Below are 13,803 nucleotides of genomic sequence, written 5' to 3' on the forward strand. Positions count from 1 at the left end.
CTCTCCACTGATTTCAGCACCAATTGGGCAGTTTAGATGCTAAAAACAAGGAGCATTGAGATGACACAAGTTGGCTGAATATGGACCCAAAGTGGCCGACTGTGCCGAACATTTCAGCCGTCTGCTGGTAGAGAATATACAGCACAACCAAGCCAAATCTAATCAGCCTTAGGTTTCCTAGCTATGTGCATGGTACTTCTCCGTACCCCTCTACATCCTATCCCAAACCCTATGGAACCCTATCATCTATTTGTACACAGTATAATGCCCCCTTTGTGGCCTACACAATATAATGTCCTTTCTGTTGCCCCCACCTATACCTCCCATATAACTTAGTGACCCCTACAATGTAATCTGTGAAGTGCCACCTTAGTGGATGAATAACACTCTTTTAGTTGCCTCCTCATACTATAGTGCCAATTGAGTGGTCCTCGCACAGTATAATGCCTCCTTAGTGGTCCTCATACAGATAATCGCCTCATTCACGTTCCTCCCACAGAAGCTGCGGCATAAAAATAAAATAGGTCATTCTCATTTAGTATGGTTCCCATAGACCAGCCCTCTTCCCTCTTCTCCATTCTTCGCCATTGTATTTACCTATAACTGTGTCCTGAGGATGCAGATAAAGTGGAAATGGAGATATATTATCCGGAATCTGACATTTTGTTTAAAAATCCCATCCTCCAATGTCATCCAATGTCTTAAGTGCATCTTTCTGTAAGAAAAGTAGACTTCTCAAAGAACCTAGAAACAAACACAGCATAAAGTGTGGTCAACACAGAACTAAAAATATCATCTGACGTAAATGTTATTTTATGGTATAAGAAATAGGACTGCGATAAAATGATAGAGAAAACACTACAGAAAAAATCCCATGAAATTACTGCAATAAAATAGTTAAAAATAGACCTGATGTTGGTCTTAGTCACATTGCCTGATAAAGAAATGACCATGGAAAGCTACAGAGTGATTTCCTTCAGGAACAAGGAAGATGCTATCAAGTAAAGTGGCCCACTAACTTCTTATATATCTTCATGTAACATGAAGCCTAAAACCTTCCCGGACACCTGATGTACCTGTGTGCCAAATTTGGTGAAGATCGGTCCAGTCGTTTGTTCGCGCATAAAGAACGAACAGACAGAAACCTACATATATACATATAGATAATGATATTATTAATCTAAATATAAGAACATCCGATGTATCAATAGATATAAAAGACTAAAGGTTATACATTATATATGTGTTTGCAACATCGTACGTTTCGGTTTTACTTCCTGTCCGCCATGGACCAAATATCCTATATGTCGTTTTGCAAAAATGACACCTGCCTTAGAAAGAAATTGTTTCACAACTATCTCATGACAGGTCAAATACCTTTCTAGTGAAGTCCTACATTGCTACATTGCATACAAATCTTTACCTCATACCTATACACAGGGGACAATGTAAAATTCCTGGGCTACAATGCGTAGCTGTTTTAGGCCCACTAGGCGTTACACTTAGAACTTAAAGGGGAATTCCAAGACTGTAATATTGAGTTCCGGTTCCTCTTCTCAGTGGTATTGCATACATCGGTCAGTCCCATAGAATGTACAACATTGGGCTTAACCAGTAGTGATGGAACCACAGCAGCAATACTAAGGCCCCAGATAACTTTCTGGCCTCCACATATGGAACTTCACCTTTGGCGCCTCTTTGTTACCACCATGGGGAGAGAAAGGCAAACTGACAACCAATCCAAAGCAAATAACTGTAACATCTTTCTAAAGACATGATCTAATATTAAGTAGATTGATCCAATGGGTTAATGAATTATTTTATTTTATTTTTTTTTTTTTTTAAATGTAGATTGTGAGCCCCACATAGAGCTCACAATGTACATTTTTCCCTATCAGTATGTCTTTGGAATATGGGATGGAAATCCATGCAAACACGGGGAGAACATACAAACTCCTTGCAGATGGTTTTTCTGCCCTTGGCGGGATTTGAACACCAGGACTCCAGCGCTGCAGGGCTGCAGTGCTAACCACTGAGCCACCGTGTGGCCCCCGGGTTAATGAATTATTTTATGTTAGCTGCGAAACCTGTCTGTAAAAATAGGAACAGGTTTTTGTATCAGAGTCCTTCGCTATTACACCGCAAGCTATATACCTTGCAGATCAGATAACATCTGACAAGCCGCTATGAACTCATTCCAAACATAAGCAGGTTGTGGCTCCTGGAGGTAGAAACGAAAGCCATTGTTATAAGGCATTTTGTAAAAAATTTACATTTACACAATATAAAGGCACCCTAAGGGCTCCTTCACACGGCGTAAGCGCGCCGCTCATTTAGACACGTATACATGTGTCCGAGCACGGCGCTTCAAAACAGAGCCCATTGATACTACCGAACGCATTGGCAAGCAGTGTGCAGTGAAAATACAGGGACTCCATAGACTACAATGGGGTCCATGTGCTTTCCGCACGGTCTCTGCACGAGTCATGCGAACAGGAAAGTAGATTGTGAACTACTTTTCTGTCCGCATGTTCCATGTGGAGACCGTGCGGAAAGCACATGGACCCCATTATAGTCTATGGAGTCCCTGTATTTTCACTGCACACTGCTTGCCAATGCGTTCAGCACTCCGTTCGTGGAGGTCCCTATGCAGACTCCCCTGAATGGATTACTGATGCAGATGTGAACAAGGCCTAAGATGTCCCCACTTTATCACTGTGGTTCATGCTGGATGATATATCGGGCTCATCTTTACTTACTTTACACCAGGCTTTTACTTTGCGCCATAATTTTGCACCATTTTAAGCCAAGATGTCCCATAAGTGTCTTTTATTTCACGCAGATGAGAAATACTGCAGAGATGATATATAATATAGATGTAATATGGTCATAAGAATATATCACACCCAGGGGCGTAACTACAGGGGAAGCAGCGGAGGCAGCGGGCTCCACAAGCACTATTATACTCAGGGGTCTTTTCGGACCCCCAATTATAACGATCGGAGGCCCAGGAGAGGTAAGATAACATAAAAAACTGTATTACTTACCTCTCCAGGCTCCGGACAGGCTTCGGCCTACTTGCGTGACGTCATATGATCCGCGATGCAGGGCCCCGGTCACATGACGTCCCGGAAGATGGCCGACAGCGATGGAGAATGCAGCGGAGCCGGGAGATAGGTAAGTAACAGTAGTTTGTTATATTTGTATCCCCCTCTGAGTCTCCGATTATTATACTCTGGGGTCTGAAAAGACATAATACTGTGTACTGGGGCCACTATGGGGGACATAATACTGTGTACTGGGGCCACTATGGGATATAATACTTTGTACTGGGGCCACTATGGGATATAATACTGTGTACTGGGGCCACTATGGGGGACATAATACTGTGTACTGGGGCCACTATGGGATATAATACTGTGTGCAGGGGCCACTATGGGATATAATACTGTGTACTGGGGCCACTATGGGGGACATAATACTGTGTACTGGGGCCACTATGGGGGACATAATACTGTGTACTGGGGCCTCTATGGGGGACATAATACTGTGTACTGGGGCCTCTATGGGGGACATAATACTGTGTACTGGGGCCACTATGGGGGACATAATACTGTGTGCAGGGGCCACTATGGGGCATAATACTGTGTACTGGGACCACTATGGGGGACATAATACTGTGTACTGGGGCCACTATGGGGGACATAATACTGTGTACTGGGGCCACTATGGGACATAATACTGTGTGCAGGGGCCATTATGGGGGAAAATACTGTATGCAGGGGCCACTATGGGACATAATGGGGCCAGTATGGGGTATTATTGTGTGCGCAGAAATGTGCGCGGGAGGTTGGGGGGGCGGCTTTAGGGGTCAGTTGGTTGAGGTCTTCAGTGTCGGTCCGGGGGGGAGGGCATGTCAAAAGTTCACCACGGGACCCCACCATTCCTAGTTACACCACTGATCACACCCCTCACAATGAGTAGAGACCATACTGCCTTACTGATATAACATACTGCCTTATGTCTGGACTGCTATTTGTGTGATTTATATGGTTTTTAATGGGATTTACCTCCTTCTCAGCAGTTTGTTCATTTTTGCACTTGTTTTTTATTCTCTACCTTCCAAAAGCGGTAACTTTTTTATTTTTCCCTCACAGAGCAGTCTGAGGACTTATTTTTTGCAGGACTACTCATAAGGTTGGTACAATTTAATATTCGATATGATTTACTGGGAAAATGAAACAAGATTCAGAATGGGGTCGAATTAGAAAAAACTGAATTTGTGACAATTTCCGATGGGTCTTATTTTTATGTCTTTCTCTGGGTAACCAAACTATATAACTTTATTATATTTCTGTGTATGGAGCTGTGTATGGCGTCTTTCTTTTGGAGGAAGTTGTAGGTGTATTTCTATAACCCACCCAAACCTACTGGCTACCAACGGCATTGAAGACAACAACAATTAAAAGAAAATAATTTAATAATTTATCCATTCTCTAGTATTGAAACAATATAAATAAGTACAAAAATAAAAGCCTTAAATCGTTCCGTTTCTTAACGTTCCCATTCACAGACTACTACGATTCATCGTCTATTGTAAAGCCATTGTTGACATGGGATGAGTCGCCGCCGTCTTGCCTCCCGTCTGGGTTGTTATCAGATTCGTGTATCTCCTGTGCAATTTCGTCTGTAGACCCAGAGAAGCCCCTGTTGACAAGACCCCCCTTGTGCTTCTTCTGCACTTGGTCTAAAATTTGTAAAACCTGAAAAATATAATAATTTGAGTTAGAAAAAAAAGTAACAAAAAAAAAAATCAAAAAATAAATACATAGAATATCATTGTATCTGCCTTACCTGTGACTTGGGTACGATGCCCACTCTGAAGAAGGCAATGTTACCCGTTTCGATTTTGGTGCAGTCCACCACAGTAGAAGCAATATTTTCAGGGGATGCGCCATCACACAGTACGCCATCGACCTGAAAGCATAGACACTATTACCTACTGGTTTTCGGCTTGTAACTTGTAACTACCTTAATACGCAGGCCAATGGATTTACCTTATCTCCTAATTTTGCAAAAACTTGATTGTGATGAGTAGTGTCGGCTTCTCCAGACGGGTTGGCGGACGTGACTGCGATGGGGCCGACCTGTAGAATGGATAGAGTTTAATATCGTTTTCTTTGTAGTAAATGTTATTTATGAAAAAAATTGCAATTGCATGCAGACCCCCATAATCCCAAGAATAAGGGTCCCATGTACTACCAAATTAAATGGAGTGGCTGCTTATCCTCTGCACTGCCATTCTATTACACGAGCGCCCATTCAGCCATAGGAAAATGGCTGACGGACATGCGCAGTCTGCGCTTTTGGCTGAAGATGCGGCCGATCACCCAATGAAGAGGCGTCACTGGAGAGTTTTTGGACAGTACAAGGGATCCCCTCTGTGCTGTCTGAAAGCTCATTTCCATATGGAAGTAATAAGAAATTTCTCAGGAACGGCAGATCAGAAAAAGAAAGGTAAACCTTTCTTAAAGCTATTCCGACGTGTACGTAATTAAAAATGGGATTCTAATGATAGAATCCCTATAATGGAATTGGACCTATAACTTACCATATCAATTAAGTGAGTAGTCACTGTACAGTCCGGTATCCGAATGGCAATGCTCTGAGGAGTTCCAATGTATTTTGCAGATTCTCGAGCACCTAACACATCCAACCAGGGACCTGCCAATAGAATAAAGTCATCATTACCTTTAAGGCAAATTCTTTTGTAATGCAACGTGGGCCACACCATGGTAAGTACTCACCTCTCGGGATCACAAGACTGATAGATGAAGGCCAAGCTGCTTCCATGAAGTCCCATATCAAGGGACTAAGCAAATGTTTGGCAGGTTTCAATTGATCTAGACTTGAGATCCATAGAGACATTGGGCGATCCTGAGCTTGACGCTTTGTTCTGCAAGAATACAATATTTTTTATCTGATATTTTTCGATGTTGTGCTGACTTATTGCTAAGAATTCTGCCATATGCAATTCCATAAATTCCATAAATTGTAGCTAAACATACTTGTATGCCCGCTCCACGGCTTCTGGCTGGTTGCAAGCTGCCACCAGGACGTACACCGTGTCTGTAGGTACGCCACAGATTCCTCCATTTTTCATAATTTCTAAAAAAAATAGGAACATGAAAATTAGAATTACGTAAATTTTTTAAATAAACATATTTTTGAATCTACATTTTTGTTATTTGCTACAGTCAAAACTGAATGCAAAGAAGACTATTTAAGACACTTTAAGTTATTTTGCCAATGGAGACATTTGTGTTCTGACCTTACCTGCAATTTTTTGGACCGAGCTGGTCTTGGTGGAAACAAGATGAGGACATTTGGATCTGTCATTCGTAAAGCCGCTAATTTTGATAAAGGGGCTGCCGACTGGTAACAGGGGGGTCTCAAAAGTGGTGTTATGGAGCGATGAAAGAAATAGGTAGAAGCCAGCAAGGCCGAATATAATAGTCACCGCGATGTCATAGCCCGCGGGAAGCGCGTTGAGGGCATCGAGAAGGAAGCTTATTAATATAAGTTGGAAGGTGAGTGTGTACACAAACCAAGCTTTACTTAGGAAAAGCGTACTGAAAACAATAAAAGCATTAAAGAGGATGAAACAGATCATTCCTATAGAAGTGTTGAAGCCCCTGCTTGTGCTATAGACCCCACTATAACGGAAAATCCCCCATATCACCCACATCACTCCATACAGAAAGAAGGCGCTACTTTCCAGTGTCTTCCCACGGGAGAAAGCTACGGACCCGCAAATAACATTATAAAGTCCTCCAGCAACTACAACCCATGGCAATACAACTGTAGCCAATGGTTCTCCAAGAGTCCCTGGCATCGTCATAGCAAAGGCAGCCAAGATACTGCACGCGTGTGCAAGGATTTCTGCATCGCCATACTTGGAATAACCAAGGTAGGGTTCATTTATATCTTTATCCTGGCGGAGCTTGAACTTGTTGTTCATGAACAATTTCTTAATGACGCCCTCACCTACCGGGGACTTTGCATTGTAAAGAGTAATTAGAGCGATAATGGCCGAAACTATGTATATTGCAATATCCACTCCCTGTGGTCCACCATGAAAAAACCCATTGGGGTTACATGCTAATGCAATGCAGTAGGCGACAAAGAACAATAAGTATATAGATTGTATAAGACTCTGAATACTGGTAAAGAGAGCCAGGACAAAAAATAGTATAGAAAAGACCACCAAGAATGGAAGGGGATAGGTTACCTGACTGGTGTTCAAGAACTGATACAGTAGAGAGTAGCCTTCGGCGTATCTCAAAATGGAGAAAAATGCAAAATGCGTGGCTTCTAGCATGTGATAGTTACGATATGAGAGGACGCAGATAACTGTCTGGTAGACAGAGGCCATCCATAGCCATGCGACCTGGCCAACAAAAAGGCTACTGGTTATTCCAAGGAGCCGGCAGCCAAACACACTGGAGGCCACCATGTTAAGAATGAGACAAGTGGCTAATAGTGGCACCTTACTAGATCCGCTAGATGCTCCTTGCTCATTGCTTTTGTGAGTTATGTCTGTTCCCGGCAAACTAATTCGCTTCTTGCAAAGACTCTGAAGAGACCGACCACCAATAAAGTATATCCCAAGTAACACCACTATAAGGTAATTACATGCAACCACCGAGGGGCCGATGGCGTCATAGAATATAACTAGCTCATGAATGTTGGCAAGACAAAGGGTGATGGACATCAAAGCAAGGACCACTTCCTTCTGAAGAACCCCCACTACACCAATAATAAGCAGCCCCAGGATCAAAGCCACTAAGCCAGGGACAATCGCGTTCCTCATTTCGGAGATGCTGATGACATTGTTTCCTCTCAGTATCAAGTTGACTCCATATCCACACCACAAAGCTGACATTGTCCAGAACAACGAGACCCACAGGGAGACATCGCCTCGGACTTTACGGATTCCTGTTATTCAAATGACAATAAAGACAATAATGACAATGACCATTATACCTATGATGATATGGGGGGGGCACATTGAACATTATACCTATGATGATATTGGGGGGGCACAATGAACATTATACCTATGATGATATTGGGGGGCACAATGAACATTATACCTATGATAATATTGGGGGGGGCACATTGAACATTATACCTATGATGATATTGGGGGGCACAATGAACATTATACCTATGATAATATTGGGGGGGCACATTGAACATTATACCTATGATGATATTGGGGGGCACATTGGACATTATACCTATGATGATATTGGGGGCACATTAAACATTATACCTATGATGATATTGGGGGACACATTGAACATTATACCTATGATGATATTGGGGGGCACATTGAACATTATACCTATGATGATATTGGGGGGCACAATGAACATTATACCTATGATGATATTGGGGGGCACAATGAACATTATACCTATGATAATATTGGGGGGGCACATTGAACATTATACCTATGATGATATTGGGGGGCACATTGAACATTATACCTATGATGATATTGGGGGGCACATTGAACATTATACCTATGATGATATTGGGGGGCACATTGAACATTATACCTATGATGATATTGGGGGACACATTGAACATTATACCTATGATGATATTGGGGGGCACATTAAACATTATACCTATGATGATATTGGGGGGCACATTGACCATTATACCTATGATGATATTGGGGGGAACATTGAACATTATACCTATGATGATATTGGGGGGAACATTGAACATTATACCTATGATGATATTGGGGGCACAATGAACATTATACCTATGATGATATTTGGGGCACATTGAACATTATACCTATGATGATATTGGGGGGACACATTGAACATTATACCTATGATGATATTGGGGGCACATTGAACATTATACCTATGATGATATTGGGGGGCACATTGAACATTATACCTATGATGATATTGGGGGGCACAATGAACATTATACCTATGATGATATTTCAGGGTACATTGAACATTATACCTATGATGATATTGGGGGCACATTGGACCTTATACCTATGATGATATTGGGGGGCACATTGAACATTATACCTATGATGATATTGGGGGGCACATTGAACATTATACCTATGATGATATTTCAGGGTACATTGAACATTATACCTATGATGATATTGGGGGCACATTGGACCTTATACCTATGATGATATTGGGGGGCACATTGAACATTATACCTATGATGATATTGGGGGCACATTGAACATTATACCTATGATGATATTTCAGGGTACATTGAACATTATACCTATGATGATATCGGGTGGCACATTGAACATTATACCTATGATGATATTGGGGCACAAGGAACATTATACCTATGATGATATTGGGGGGCACATTGAACATTATACCTATGATGATATTGGGGGCACATTGGACCTTATACCTATGATGATATTGGGGGGCACATTGAACATTATACCTATGATAATATTGGGGGACACATTGGACATTATACCTGTGATGATATTGGGGGGTACATGAAACATTATACCTATGATGATATTGGGGGCACATTGACCATTATACCTATGATGATATTGGGGGGCACAATGAACATTTTACCTATGATGATATTGGGGGCACAATACATTATACCTATGATGACATTTCAGGGCAGTTCACTAAACAAAGTCTATATAGACCCATACCTGCGTATCCTAAAACAGCTGCCAGGATAAGGAGGAGGATGCCCAGGGCAGTCGGGGGTATCAGAGACGCAGAGGCATTCGTGCTATAATATTGTACTGAGAGAAGCAGACTCCCTAGAACAGAAGAATAAAGCATTACCTAAGCATGCATTGCAACCAGTTGGTATATACTGGCCAGGTATAGGTTATATACAGTATCTCCTACCTGCACTAATAGCCAGGACACCGGTGCTGAGATACAGCGACTCGCCTCTGTTTGTAGATTCGCTCATAGCTGCTGCACTTCTCACACTCTCTCATTGCTCTCTCCTGAGAGACTTTATACAGTATTATGTCACCGTATTATGTCATGGTATCCACCCACAAACATGCCGCTCCGGCTCACACGTGCCTGGTTTCCTCTCCTAGAATTTCCATTTCCTGAAGCCACAAGGAAAAGCGACAGGTTTATCTTGTTCTTCTCCTCTGCTAGTCCTGGCGTAGTGCACAGCCTTGAGCAATACGAGTGATGTTGCTACTACTACATTACTGCTGCGGTTATACATACGTGACATACTATACATAGGACTATATATATAGGTGAATTCCCTATCCTCACCTTTAGGAATAATAATAGTTAGTCATATAATAGGCTTCTGTATCTGTTCTGTGATCCAAAAAACTGACAGATGTATTCTCCATGTTGTTGGATATTATCTCTTCCCTGTTGCAGGTTCTTATCGACATAGTTGTTTCCGTTCCTCTGCTGCGTTGGAGACCTGAATACCAAAAATAAGAATCCATTGCATTGGGAAGGTTAGGGGGACGTTGATGTGGAATTCCATTTTTGTAAAGTTATTTGTTTGTTGCAATTTGTTGAGCAACGACTTTCGCTAGGTTTACACCTGCATTCGGGATTACGTTTAGGAGGTCCTAATCTGTTTAAGGCTAAGGGTTTGTTCGCATCTGCATCGGTAATCCGTTTGGGGAGTCCGCATGGGATCCCACCGAATGGAATACCAAACACATTGGCAAGCGGTGTGCAGTGAAAGCACATGGACCCCATAGACTATAATGGGGTTCGTGTGCTCTCCGCGCGGTGTCTGCAGAAAAGTACTTTGTGATGATTAGTGCCACATGATTAGTGCAGGCAGCATGCGGAAAGCACATGGACCCCATTATAGTCTATGGGGTCTGTGTGCTTTCACTGCACACCACTTGCCAATGTGTTTGGGATACCTTTCGGAGGGGGGTCCACATGCAGAATCCTGAATGGATTACCAAACGCAGATGTGGGTCATGCATAAAGTCCCACGTTGTGGAAATGCAGCTTAAATGAGGCTCAAAAAACTGCAACAAAAAAATCTGCATTTCCGCAACGTGGGGCCCCTAGTCTAAAAAAAAAGTTATCCACGGAAAACCGTGGACACCATAGACCATAATGGTGTTTCTGCCCAAAATAGGCTAAAAATGGGCATTTAGCAGAATCCCCGAAAAATTATGACAAAGACAAAAATTAAGATCAAAGATTGTAGCTAACACATGGATACCAAAACCGGACTCCAAAATTCCACTCATGACGAAAGGTCTAATCTCAGAAAACATGATATTATATTACAGACTGTTAAGAAGCAGTTCAGAAAAAAACACTTTATTTACTAGCATCTTATCTCATCTTATCTCACCCGGGATAAAGAGAAATCTATCTTAAGAAAGTCATTACCTCAGGTCCATGGAAATTCCACCTCCGTGTTCACCAGACACAACATCCAGAGCTGTATCATAAAGGATCTGTCATTAGATTACTGTTCTATTCTCGGAGACTATTAGTCTGTACTTTCCTTGACATGATGACGTCGGATACAACACAAGTTGTGAGTGACGGAACGAGATGAAACTGTAGGTGACATCAGTGCGGTGTTTCTATTTCAGAATGATCCAGTTTATTGTGTAATCCTTGTCAGCAGCAGATTACTAACCTGCCTATTAGAGATGAGCGAGTAGTGAAATATTCCAGATTCGATATTCGTTTCGAGTACAGCCTCAATATTCCACTACTCAATCGAATATCGAATCCAATTATAGTCTATGGGAAAAAAATGACCACTATTCGACTAAAGGAGAGTCACCAAGTCCACGAGTAGCAGGAGGAGAGTGTTTAGGAGGAGCGCTGTGCAGTGAAAGCGCACGGACCCCATTATAGTCTGTGGGGTCCGTGTGCTTTAACTGCACAGCGCTTGCAGTTGCGCTGATATTCTGTTCAGGCGGTCCTCCTGTGGACTCCTTCTGGATGGGAGGCAAGCGCTAATGTGAACCGGCCCTTACTCGTCCTGCAGAACAAGCATTGATTGGCCGAATGCTATACACTGTATAGCATTCAGCCAATCAACACTGGTTCTGCAGCAGGCTCGTCTTTGCTAGTCCGGAGAGCTGGCAGCTTGCGTTATGTGGGAGCTGACTATTTCTCATAGGAATGCATTGACCACCGTTGATTTGCCAAATGCTATACAGTGTACAGCATTCGGCCAATCAACGCTGGTTCTGCCGGAGGCTCGTCTGTGAGGAGGCGGAGTCTAAGATCGGACCACAATGAAGACTGTTGTAGTCCGATCTTAGACTCCGTGTCGTCACAGACAAGCCTCCGGCAGAACCAGCGTTGATTGGCCGAATGCTACACACTGTATAGCATTCGGCCAATCAACGCTGGTTCTGAATCGAATCTTTACTGCGAATAGCGAGTAGTATTCGAATGAGTCTGAGTATTTCGTATACCGTACTATTCTATTGAATTCCTACTCGATCGGATACTACTCGATCATCTCTATGAGATTTTGACTACATGTTTTGCACCAAATATTCGTCTCATGGTCAAACTCAGAGAGTCAGAATTTTGGAGCTTCTAGAAACACTCTGAATTTATAAATGTCTGTATGGACAGGGTTCGTAGTTTATAAAAATGCGAATGTGCGTTGTCAAAACGGCCATAGGATGGCTGCTGCAAACATGTCTGCCACATGACCGTGTGAATGATCCCCTAGACTAGAGAGTTTAAAAATATGGTCCCCATGCGAACTCCCCTGAACGGGTTACCGAGGCAGATGTAAACCAGGCCTTACACGGCACATAAATTTTCCATTTATAATTCCTAAGACTAGTCCCATCCTAACGACCCAAAACTGTCCTGGAAATATATTAGAAAAATAAACTAGAAAGAGAAATCTGTGCAGAAAAATCCACCAAACCTCTAAGACTCCATTCAGATGAACATCGGACAAAATTACTGCACAAAATGTCCATGATAGTGTATTGAGGGATCCCTGAAAGGGGGCAAGAATAGGAAATTCACATACAGTAATATTAATACAACTGTGTGACCACCATTAAAACAACACGTAGTCGCACTAAAGCCCGGTCCTCTGCTCTATAATACAGGACATGACCCTTTTAGAGACATCTAGGACACCAGAAGGGAGATTTTTTTGGAAAATTTTAGTTTCTATTCTGGATTCCTACTATTTTTGTCAAAAGCTCTTAATATTAGGGGCCAAACGGTGGCTCAGTGGTTACCACTGGAGTCCTGGTGTTCAAATCCCGCCAAGGGCAAAAAAACAACTGCAAGGAGTTTGCATGTTCTCACTATGTTTGCATGGATTTCCATCTCATATTACAAAAAGACATATTGATAGGGAAAAATGTACATTGTGAACTCTATGTGGGGCTCACAATCTCCAAAAAAAAAAGCTCTTAAGATTGAAATACAAAAACGAGATGTCTTGCACATAAAACTCATTTGTTAAACCTGATAACATCTTATATTTGCTTCCTGAATTGCGATGGAATTTCCCTCCCCACGTCCTTGTCACCTCTCAGTCATGTGTGATAATATGGAATGACACAAGGAAATCCTGTAACTACTACTAATAAATATGTCGTATACCGGTGAGATGAAAAAGAGTCACTCAGGGCTATGGATGTCACTATGTCATCCAGGAACTAATATGACAAAAAATACACTACATAACAAATAACCTGTTCCCGAGAAGAATGACAAGGGCTGGGCCTGCAGCAGATTTAGT

The 13,803-nt window shown here is 42.3% G+C and overlaps 1 protein-coding gene across 1 annotated transcript; it reads right to left on the reverse strand.

The window, feature by feature from the left end:
• Positions 1-4,577: 4,577 nt before the first annotated feature.
• LOC142184764 (uncharacterized) lies at positions 4,578-10,020 on the reverse strand. The gene is made up of 9 exons (XM_075259827.1): positions 9,954-10,020; positions 9,749-9,862; positions 6,337-7,998; positions 6,069-6,168; positions 5,808-5,956; positions 5,612-5,724; positions 5,058-5,147; positions 4,855-4,977; positions 4,578-4,763 (listed from the first exon to the last, which is right to left on the reverse strand). The coding sequence occupies exons 1-9, from the start codon at positions 10,018-10,020 to the stop codon at positions 4,578-4,580; spliced, it is 2,604 nt and encodes an 867-aa protein (XP_075115928.1).
• Positions 10,021-13,803: the final 3,783 nt, after the last annotated feature.

This window comes from Leptodactylus fuscus, chromosome 11 (genome assembly GCF_031893055.1).
Source record: "Leptodactylus fuscus isolate aLepFus1 chromosome 11, aLepFus1.hap2, whole genome shotgun sequence".
Lineage (NCBI taxonomy): Eukaryota > Metazoa > Chordata > Amphibia > Anura > Leptodactylidae > Leptodactylus > Leptodactylus fuscus.